Below are 12,115 nucleotides of genomic sequence, written 5' to 3' on the forward strand. Positions count from 1 at the left end.
AGTTGCGAAGAAACGTCTCCAAGAAGATGCTTTGTGGATGACCATGTTGACAACGTCATTAGTTTGTGGTAGTGATAGTGAGATAATTTTTTAACAGCAGTGAATTACCATATCTCATATTTATTTTCTTTGCCGGATCTCGCTTTGGCAAGGACAGTGCTTTTATTCTTAATAGTACTAACTGATATACAATTACTGTTAATATTTCTTGTCCGAGGAGGAGAACTGTTACAATGTAAGTAAATAATACTAGACGAATTTCCACTTAGGTAATAAGGAATAATAGTACGTAACAGTTTCAATTGGCATTGACATAAGCATGTTTCACCGAAAAAACGTTTGTTGACAACTGACAGTATAAAGCATGGAGCTATGTGGAAAAGATTCCGACCGCTACAGGCGTCAGACACCGGAGTTTTCTGTAATCCAGGACCGCAGAGCGGCGACGTTGCTGTAGACACCAGGGTAGCTGGCGTTCGCGCAGCCATTGCCCCAGGAGACGACGCCGTACTGGGTGGAGTCCACGACCAGGGGACCGCCGCTGTCTCCCTGGCAGGCGTCCTTGCCACCTTGCGGGTCTCCTGCGCAGATCATCCTCTCCGTGATTTGCCCACCGTAGCTGACGTTGCACGAGTCACGCGATACGACGTTCGTGGTGACGGCCTGCAGCTGGCGCGGCGACGCTCCCCCTTCGGACAGGTCTCCCCAGCCGGTGATGGTCACTGCTGTGCCTGCAGCTGGTTCTGAAGTGCCGAGACTGACCGCCTACAACAGACACAAATTACCATACACATCACACAATGTATAGGGCGCAAAGAAAATTAAGCAGTACTGCGTGTTTTTATACACTACTGGCCATTAAATTTGCTATACTAAGATGAAATGCAGATGATAAATGGGTATACATTGGACAAATATATTATACGAGAACTGACATGTGATTACATTTTCACGCAATTTGGGTGCACCGATCCTGAGAAATCAGTACCCAGAACAACCAACACTCGCCGTAATAACGGCCTTGATACGCCTGAGCATTGAGTCAAACAGAACTTGGATGGCGTTTACAGGTGCAGCTGCCCATGCAACTTCAACACGATACCAGAGTAGTGACTGGTGTATTGTGACGTGCCAGTTGCTCGTCCACCATTGACAAGACGTTTTCAGTTGGTGAGAGATCTGGAGAATGTGCTGGCCAGGGCAGCAGTCCAACATTTCTGTATCCAGAAAGGCCCGTACAGGACCTGAAACATGCGGTCGTGCATTATCCTGCTGAAATGTAGGGTTTCGCAGTGATTGAATGAAAGGTAGAGCCTCGGGTGGTAACACATCTGAAATATAACGTCCACTGTTCAATGTGCCGTCAATGCGAACAAGAGGTGACCGCGACGTGCAACCAGTGGCACCCCACACCATCACGCCAGGTGATACGCCAGTATGGCGATGAGGAATACACACTTCCAATGTGCGTTCACCGCGATGTCTGCAAACACGGATGCGACCATCTTGATGCTGTAAACAGAACCTGGAGTCATCCGAAAAAATGACGTTTTACCATTCGTGCACCCAGGTTCGTCGTTGACTACACCATCAAAGGCGCTCCTGTCTGTGATGCAGAGTCAAGGGTAACCACAGCCATGGTCTCCGAGCTGATAGTCCATGCTGCTGCAAACGTCGTCGAAGTGTTCGTGCAGGTGGTTGTTGTCTTGCAAACGTCCCCATCTGTTGACTCTGGGATCGAGACGTGGCTGCACGATCGGTTACAGCCATGCGGATAAGAAGCCTGTCATCTCGACTGCTAGTGATACGAGGCCGTTGGGATCCATCACGGCGTTCCGTATTACGTTCCTGAACGCACCGATTCCATATTCTGCTAAAAGTCATTGGATCTCGACCAACGCGAGCAGCAATGTCGCGATACGATAAACCGGAATCGCGATAGGTTACAATCCGACCATTATCAAAGTCGGAGTCGTGGTGGTACGCATTTCTCCTCCTTACATGAGGAATCCCAACAACGTTTCACCAGGCAACGCCGGTCAACTGCTGTTTGTGTGTGAGAAATCAGTTGGAAACTTTCCTTATTTTAGCACGTTGTAGGTGTCGCCACCGGCGCCAAACCCAGTGTTAATGCTCTGAAAAGCTAATCATTTGCATATCACAGCATCTTCTTCCCGTCGGTTAAATTTCGCATCTGTAGCACGTCACCTTCGTGGTGTAGCTATTTTCACGGCCGGTAGTGTACTACCTAAATCAAGAAAGTGAGCATCAAAAAGTTCAAATGGCTCTGAGCACAATGCGACTTAACTTCTGAGGTCATCAGTCGCCTAGAACATAGAACTAATTAATCGTAACTAAGCTAAGGACATCACACACATCAATGCTCGAGGCATGATTCGAACCTGCGACCGTAGCGGTCGCCAGGCTCCAGACTGTAGCGCCTAGAACCGCACGGGAACTCCGGCCGGCGAAGTAAGCATCTGGAGACTCTAGTCATGACTATTATAACTTCACTGATTCCCACAAAGGAAGTACTGATGTATTTAAGTAGTTTAACATTATTCGGAGTGTTATTGAACAAGTTATTACTCTGCTCGTTAATCTACCGTTATAAATGAAACTTTTTCTTGGGTAATATTCCAATCATAAAAACCAACACCCAATGATATTTTTAACTCCTTACATGTAACCCTAAATGTATTCGTTTTACATTTATTTCTCTGACTAGTGACTGTTAAAAATTATCTGTGTTCTAAAATAGAATTAAATGGAAACTGATATATCTACAAAAGAATCGATTAAGAAGTAAGGCAACCGTGTGTCGTCTGTTCTTGCTATCCTATGTTACATTATTCTAATACGTCTAATAGAGTATTTGCACCGATGTTACATTAAATATATGGTATCTTATACCAGGTACAAAATCGACGATGAAATCAAGACAGAACTTTAAATTACAGCAAATAAACCGAGGACATTTAATACAATGACTTTTAACGGAAACCTCAGCGCCAAAATGACAAGACAAGGTAGTTCAACCAAAAGAGCAAACGAATTATAATTATGTTGTGGGTTTACAACAACACAACTAGAAAAATACTGCCCCAAATCCAGAATTTGCAGAATCGCCGAAGAATAGATGTAACAAAATTCGTAAATGAATAGCACGTATTTCCTTTACCCTCAGAAGCAAAGCCATTTTTAACTGCCGGTGAAAGGGATTCTTTTATTAACAAAAAATTATAGTGTTCGTGACAACATCCAAGAACTAACGACAACAGCAAAGAGGGACAGGGGTTGAGCTCAATATGGAAACAAAGATTTCCAGTACATCTACATCTACATCTACATCTACATGGATACTGTGCAAATCACGTTTAAGTGCCCGGCAGAGGCTGCATCGAACCACCTTCAGAATTCTCTGTTATTCAAATCTCGTAAAGCGGGCTGAGAGAATGAACACCTATATCTTTCCGTACGAGCTTTGATTTCCCTTATTTTATCATGGTGATCGTTCCACCCTATGTAGGATGGTGGCAACAAAATATTTTCACATTCAGAGGAGAAAGTTGGTGATAGGACTTTCGTAAGAAGATTCCATCCCCAACGAAAAAAGCCTTTCTTTTGATGATTTCCAGCCCAAATCCTGTATCATTCTGTGACACTCTCTCCCATATTTCGCGATAATACAAAACGTGCTGCCTTTCTTTGAACTTTTTCCATGTACTCCGTCACTCCTACCTGGTAAGGATCCCACACCGCGCAGCAGTATTCCAAAAGAGGACGGACAAGCGTAATGTAGGCAGTCTCCTTAGTAGGTCTGTTAGATTTTCTAAGTGTCCTGGCAATAAAACGCTGCATTTGGTTAGCCTTCCTCACAACATGTAATACTTAGGTATTTATTTGAATTTACGCTTTTACATTAGAGTGATTTATCGTGTAAACGAAGTTTAACTAGTTCCTTTTAGCACTCATGTGGATGGCCTCACACTTTTTGTTATTTAGGGTCAACTGCCACTTTTCCCACCATTGAGATATTTTTTCTAAATCGTTTTGCAGTTTATTATGATCTTCTGATGACTTTATTAGTCGATAAACGACAGCGTCATTTGCAAACAACCGAAGACGGCTGCTCAGATTGTCTAAATGGTTCAAATGGCTCTGAGCACTATGGGACTCAACTACTGTGGTCATAAGTCCCCTAGACCTTAGAACTACTTAAACCTAACTAACCTAAGGACAGCACACAACACCCAGCCATCACGAGGCAGAGAAAATCCCTGACCCCGCCGGGAATCGAACCCGGGAACCCGGGCGTGGGAAGCGAGAACGCTACCGCACGACCACGAGATGCGGGCCTCTCAGATTGTCTCCCAAATCGTTTATATAGATAAGGAACAGAAAAGGGCCTGTTTTACTCGATGACTTTCCGTCAGTTACTACGAACTGTGACCTCTCTGACAGGAAATCGCAAATCCAGTCACATAACTGAGACGATATTCCATATTCACGCAATTTTACAACGAGCTGCTTGTGTGGTACAGTGTCAAAAGCCTTCCGGAAATCCAGGAATACGGAATCGATGTGAAATCCCTCGTAAATAGAACTAAGCACTTCATGTGAATAAAGAGCTAGTTATGTTTCACACGAACGATGTTTTCTAAACCCACGTTGACTGTGTGTCAATAGACCGTTTCTTCGAGGAAATTGATAATGTTCGCACACAACATATGTTCTAAAATCCTGCTGCATATCGACGTTAACGATATGGGCCTGTAATTTAGTGCATTACCCCTACTACCTTTCTTGAATATTGGTGTGACCTGTGCAACTTTTCAGTCTTTGGGTACGGATCTTTCGTCGAGAGAACGCTTGTATATGACTGTTAAGTATGGAGCTAATGCATCAGCATACTCCGAAAGGAACCTAATTGGTATACAGTCTGGACTAGAAGACTTGCTGTTATTAAGTGATTTGAGTTGCTTCACTACCCCGAAGATATTTACTTCTACGTTACTCATGTTGGCAACTGTTCTCGAATCGAATTCTAGATATTTTCTTAGTCTTCTTTTGTGCAGGCATTTCGGACGGCTGTGTTTAGTAAATCTGCTTTGGCAGCACTTTCTTCGATAGTATCTCCATTGTTATCGTACAGAGAATGCATTGATTATTTCTTCCTGGTAACATACTTCACATACGACTAGAATCTCTTTGGATTTTCTGCCAGGTTTCGAGACAAAGTTTCGTTGTGGAAACTGTTATAGGCGTCTTGCATTGAACTCCGTGCTTATACCTAATGGGTTCAGCAACATACCCATTTGAATATAACATTTCTGTGCCATGTCGGTAGTTTTGGCTTTATCGTATTTCACACATGCTTGTGGTAAATATATAATTTCGAACAGAATGAAATGTCATTAAAGTGGCCTCTTTCATTTGAGGCCTACTGGATACCAGTTGCGGTACGGTAATAAGACAATAACATTAAAATTACTCACAGAGGCTACAACCATTCGTGAGATAAAAATAAGAATGAACACTGATCAGGAAAAACGAAAGGATTGAAAAAGTATGTAATATGGCTCATAAAGCCATTACTGAATGCTGCTCTCCAAAACGTCGCATACACATGACACCATTTTTCTCCAGATAGTCTAAAATCTCTGAAACAACCGTCCGAGCGTTCTAGCAATCATTGATTTTACTTTGGTGTGGGGGAAAAAGTCATAATACTTTTCGAAAGACATAACTGCCATTTAACTGTACAATAAGTTTTATTCCTCAATGTAGATTTCTGCCTCAGGCCATTTTCAGTGTTAGAAGTATGAAAAATCATTATACTTATGTTCTACTCAAGCCTAATGATTTTGTACCGTCAGATGGCGGTTATATATTTCAAAAAGATCTACAAACAGTTCAGTTCGTCGACGACAGCAACCCACTCCCGGGATACGGAGTTACTCATGAACTCGAACGTCCTCATCGTCGGAAAAACTGCTATTGCTACGAATCAGTAATTTGATTGCCTTTAAATTCTCGTGTATGGTCGATGGCGATGGCTTTCGTTCCCTGTCCACGCTGTACGCTATTGGTGAGATTGGGCCGTATGGGCTCCTGTCGAACTTGTTTGGTGACAGGGGTCATTGACTTCCATTGAGAGCCACATCAGCGGAAACAAAAGGTCGTACACGAAGGGCGTAAGGTGGTGTAAGCGGGCAGTGTACGGACCGGGCGTGGAAGACTTGGAAAGACAGCATGGCCAGGTACCAGGAAGCGAGCAGCAATACCCATTGGAATTTGTGAATTTTTATCTAAGGACTTAAAGGGTTTCTGTATTAGAAACGCGGTACAATAACGACTATTCCGCTCTATCCTTAGCCGTCATTTGAGGAGAGGATAACCCTAACCTCAAATCTACGTTGATAATACTCCATGCTCATACCCGGAACTAATGGGATACATCCATCCGCTGCCTGAAACTAGCATTTAAGTTGGTCCATTATGATGTCATTAGGTTGGTTGGTTGGTTTGGGGAAGGAGACCAGACAGCGTGGTCATCGGTCTCATCGGATTAGGGATGGATTAGGAAGGAAGTCGGCCGTGCCCTTTCAGAGGAACCATCCCGGCATTTGCCTGGAGTGATTTAGGGAACTCACTGATGTCATTAGGGTAATGTTAAATGCAGAGGAGAGAGCAGATTGGTGGAAAGAATACATTGAAAGCCTCTATGAGGGTGAAGATTTGTCTGATGTGATAGAAGAAGAAACAGGAGTCGATTTAGAAGAGATAGGGGATCCAGTATTAGAATCGGAATTTAAAAGAGCTTTGGAGGACTTACAGTCAAATAAGGCAGAAGGGATAGATAAAATTCCATCAGAATTTCTAAAATCATTGGGGGAAGTGGCAACAAAACGACTATTCACGTTGGTGTGTAGAATATATGAGTCTGGCGATATACCATCTGACTTTCGGAAAAGCCTCATCCACACAATTCCGAAGACGGCAAGAGCTGACAAGTGCGAGAATTATCGCACAATCAGCTTAACAGCTCATGCATCGAAGCTGCTTACAAGAATAATATACAGGAGAATGGAAAAGAAAATTGAGAATGCGCTAGGTGACGATCAGTTTAGCTTTAGGAAAAGTAAAGGGACGAGAGAGGCTATTCTGACGTTACGGCTAATAATGGAAGCAAGGCTAAAGAAAAATCAAGACCCTTTCATAGGATTTGTCGACCTGGAAAAAGCGTTCGACAATATAAAATGGTGCAAACTGTTCGAGATTCTGAAAAAAGTAGGGGTAAGCTATAGGGGGAGACGGGTCATATACAATATGTACAACAACCAAGAGGGAATAATAAGAGTGGACGATCAAGAACGAAGTGCTCGTATTAAGAAGGGTGTAAGACAAGGCTGTAGCCTTTCGCCCCTACCCTCCAATCTGTACATCGAGAATGCAGTGATGGAAATAAAAGAAAGGTTCAGGAGTGGAATTAAAATACAAGGTGAAACGATACCAATGATGCGATTCGCTGATGACATTGCTATCCTGAGTGAAAGTGAAGAAGAATTAAATGATCTGCTGAACGGAATGAACAGTCTAATGAGTACACAGTATGGTTTGAGAGTAAATCGGAGGAAGACGAAGGTAATGAGAAGTAGTAGAAATGAGATAAGCGAGAAACTTAACGTCACGATTGATGATCACGAAGTCAATGAAGTTAAGGAATTTTGCTACCTAGGCAGTAAAATAACCAATGACGGACGGAGCAAGGAGGACATCAAAAGCAGACTCGCTATGGCAAAGAAGGCGTATCTGGCCAAGAGATGTCTACTAATATCAAATACCGACCTTAATTTGAGGAAGAAATTTCTGAGGATGTACGTCTGGAGTACAGCATTGTATGGTAGTGAAACATGGACTGTGGGAAAACCGGAACAGAAGAGAATCGAAGCATTTGAGATGTGGTGCTATAGACGAATGTTGAAAATTAGGTGGACTGATAAGGTAAGGAATGAGGAGGTTCAACGGAGAATCGGAGAGGAAAGGAATATGTGGAAAACACTGATAAGGAGAAGGGACAGGATGATAGGACATCTGCTAAGACATGAGGGAATGATTTCCATGGTACTAGAGGGAGCTGTAGAGGGCAAAAACTGTAGAGGAAGACAGAGATTGGAATACGCCAAGAAAATAATTGAAGACGTCGGTTGCAAGTGCTACTCTGAGATGAAGAGGTTGGCACAGGAATTCGTGGCGGGCCGCATCAAACCAGTCAGTAGACTGATGACCAAAAAAAAAGGGTTATGTCCGCGTCCTTGGATTATATCTGTTCCCTTAATAATCTTATGGCCAGTCTGTGGTCAATGGATGATCTCCTTTCGGACAAAATCACCTGTGAAACTATCTAACAAAAGTGGAGACGAGCCAGGAGCAATACTGATCTGGCACACAGGAGAGAGGCCCAACATTATAATAATGGTCAGAATGCATTTAAGGTACAGACCAGTGAAGAAGTCTTCATTCGTATCTTCAGCGCTTGATGACAGGATGATGCTGCCATTTCTCGCGAGTTCAAACCTTGTTTTGTGTGACCTTGCGAGTTGATGTAAGTACTGAATCCAGTCGACTTCTTCGTTCACAATCTCGTTGTGGGCAAGGAATACAGTGTGCATGTCACCCAGGCGATCACTGGCGTTTATAGTTGCCTCCAAATCCTACCCGGGGGGCAGGGTTTTCTAGCTTTTAGTGAGAGAAGATTAGCCACGCGGACGCCTGCCGATCTTGTTCCCCAAGGGGAGTCCTTATTTTTGCCTCAGAGCCACGCCGAGGAGACTAGTAGATGTAAGAGGACTGTATTCGGACCGGCCATGAGAGTCATGGAATGACGACTCGACTCGCACGAGGATGTGAGCAGCAGTGCTAGAACAAGCGTGGCGAATTGTGGACACTGGTTGCTGTGTGGCTGTGGGAGTGAATTTTAGGCGGTTGTCCGCCGGAAATCGAATACTGAATCATGTGCATGGTTATTGGTTTGTACCACGTGGCCCTGGCCGATGGAACAGCACTCTGATGCCAACGGCCTACATTGGGAATGTGTGTGCGTTAATTCACCTGAGTGCAGCTATTTCGGTGAGCAATTCTATTGTTTGTGTAAGGTGTACCCACAGTTCTTATGTGGCTTGTCGTTGTTTGTCTCAGGTTTAGATTGACTGTGAAATATGCAGTAGTAGGTTGCTCTGTTGACTATAGGAAACAGTACAAATTACAACCAACAATTATTCTTCTCGTGTTTTTGTTTTGTTGGACGTTGCCAATTTGAGTGAATATAACACAGGGCATAAGAACGTAGTCTTTGTGTGACTGGTATTTCGTAACTAACGTCTGAATGTGAAATGAGCTTTCTTTGTCTTTATGTTATTATTCCACTTTACTTAATAGCAGAAATTAAAATATGTTCTCTGATACAACTGAGGAGAGCAAGGCTGATCCAGTCTTTGGTTATCGTAATCTTAAAAATTATTTGGCTACCCCATACTGAGTGAACTAATTAGAACATCTTTCTCGTCTATAGAAATTTAAGTATTTCTTAAGTTGTGAAGGTACTTTCTAGTCTGAATCAGGTTTTGTCGATCATTACAGCGTGTTGTGCTGAAGGTTGAGTAAGTGTTCCGCTAAGTAGTTTAGTTCGCACATGGCAGTTACCACTGACAGGCTGTTATAAATCATTCTTAAATGAACTGTGGGTAAGCAAATCAGTGTAAATTTTAGTGCACAGCTAGCCGCTGCCATGCAGGATTTCGTATAGTTATTAAACCTGCACCGGGTATTTCGTCTTATTAACCTTTCTTGTTATCTGTACTGCATTTATTGAAATCAGTGCCACATTCAGTAGAGACCTTTTGGAAGCATATTGAATTTTTCTGAAAGAAATCCGTTTAAAAGATTTTAAGGTTTCCATTATTTAGAGCCATTCGTTTACGCCAAGCGAAGCTCATTATCTATACATTTTTATAATATTTACGTGACTTTTCTACTGTGCGATCGTTGAAGATTTTAAAGAATTTAGCTTTCTGGTTCAAATTATTTAGTTGGGGATCTATTTTCATTTGAAACATACAAAAAGACTTTAGTCTGTGGTAGTCGCCTGATTGTGACAGTCCTGCTACTCATGCCTGTGTTTCTTGTTGTGTGATCCTGTTACGGCGACTGAGCACACCAGGTTGTGACAGTCTGCATTGACGCCTGTTTAATGATTCTTTTTCTAAATTTTATTACGTATTCTTCTGTAAAATGTTTACTATAAGGAAACTAAATAATTTCATTGTACGTGATGTGTAAAGCAAGCATTTAAAATAAACGTTTATTGATATTCGCTATTTATTTGTCAATGGTGCTTGAAATATAATTCCCATTTACTTGTTGTGTCCTGGCCCTCCCACCCAACAGCTAATTATGATGACGCTAAAGTGGCGCACCATCCAAAAGGCTGTTGACACCACTTCACTGAGGTTTGATATTGTATTTGGTCAACGTAACACCAGAACTGCGCGGTTTATTTGCGTGCAAACTAGATGTTTTGCCTATATGACTCGCACTGTGCCATGTACTTCAATTTCAGACCACGTTTCTAGTTGCCGCGCTATTGTGTTCCCACTCTGTGATGCACTTGTTTACGCCACGCTGCGAATGTGTGTCTGCAGGAAACGCAAAAGATATACTCTCTTTTGACAATACGTCGCTGTTGTTGTGTTGCGGTCTTAAAGTGGGACTTCCATTCTGTAGTTTCCCCCGCCCCTTTACAATAGTAGAATCTTCAAATGGAAGCACTGTTGTTTGATCTTACCCGAAATACCATTCTATAAAATGTTATTTTATGTGTACTAACGAAACGACCACTACAATTAGCACTGTTTAACTGGTTTAGGGCCCGCCGGAGTGACCGAGCGGTTCTAGGTGCTACAGTTTGGAACCGTGCGACCGCTACGGTCGCAGGTTCGAATCCTACCTCGGGCATGGATGTGTGTGATGTCCTTAGGTTAGTTTGGTTTAAGAAGTTCTAAGTTCTAGGGGACTGATGACCTCAGAAGTTAAGTCCCATAGTGCGCAGAGCCATTTGAACCATTTTTGAACTGGTTTAGTAGGGAAAAAAATGGCGGAGCAGAATAAGAAAGCTATCCCAGAATTGTTAATGGAAATGCACAGTGAAAATTAAGAAAAACTGTCAAAAATGATGAAGTTAACTGCGGTCAAACCCATGGACAAATTATCGTTTGTTACTTGCAACTAACTAATGTTTAGTGGCGAGCAGTAATGTAAATAACGTTTCTGTAATAAATTTTTGTATTGTAAAGCTGCACTAAGTGTGGCACACAGTACCTGCACATTGTTGTCGAAGGAGAAGGAGCCGGATATCTCGACGACAGCTATGTCAAAGTCAGCAGTGGCGTAAGAGAATCCGTCGTGCTCAACATAGTCTGCGGCGTCGTACACCGTGCCGCCGCTTTCGCGTGTGGAAGTGCCGGCTCTCACGGAGAACAGAACAGCCGGGAGGGAGTCGACACAGTGCGCTGCCGTCAGCACCCACGAGGGGCTGATGATGGAGCCGCCACAGCCGTGGAATCCCAACACCTGCAGCGAGATCTGCCACGGGTACTGCGAGATGTCCACGGGCTCCCCACCCACTATGCGGGGCCCTGGGCGGGGTCCGAACCAGGGACGCTTATGGGAGGGCGCTGCGCTGCAGACGGCAGCCAACATGCACAGTACGATGCCTAGTTTCAACATCTCAAAGGTTTCCTCTGCGTAAACTGTGTCGATCGCGGCCAATATATCCTCTTATCGTCCTGCTTATCTGGGACCAGTTAAATGTGAAATCAGATAATATCTCTACGAAGGTCAAAGCTAGTTCGTATCGCCAGGTTTACCTTGGTGATATTATCGCTGAGTGTTCTTCACAGCTCTGAAAGGCATGATATTGTGGAATTTCTCAGAAGCTTGTGTTATAAAGCACGATACTGCAAAGCATTCGAAGGATTGACGTCAGACTGTGGAATAAACTCAGCCCCATTCAAGAAACGCGTTGCTGTGTGTCAAATACAAAAGCCGAAATGAA

At 43.3% G+C, this 12,115-nt stretch overlaps 1 protein-coding gene across 1 annotated transcript; it reads right to left on the reverse strand.

The window, feature by feature from the left end:
• Positions 1–139: 139 nt before the first annotated feature.
• Positions 140–11,787, reverse strand: LOC126176990 (trypsin delta-like). The gene is made up of 2 exons (XM_049924201.1): positions 11,380–11,787; positions 140–765 (listed from the first exon to the last, which is right to left on the reverse strand). Exons 1-2 carry the CDS (start codon positions 11,785–11,787, stop codon positions 403–405), a joined length of 771 nt encoding a protein of 256 aa, XP_049780158.1. The 3' UTR covers positions 140–402.
• Positions 11,788–12,115: the final 328 nt, after the last annotated feature.

The sequence above is a fragment of the Schistocerca cancellata genome, chromosome 3 (genome assembly GCF_023864275.1).
Source record: "Schistocerca cancellata isolate TAMUIC-IGC-003103 chromosome 3, iqSchCanc2.1, whole genome shotgun sequence".
Taxonomy (NCBI): Eukaryota; Metazoa; Arthropoda; class Insecta; order Orthoptera; family Acrididae; genus Schistocerca; species Schistocerca cancellata.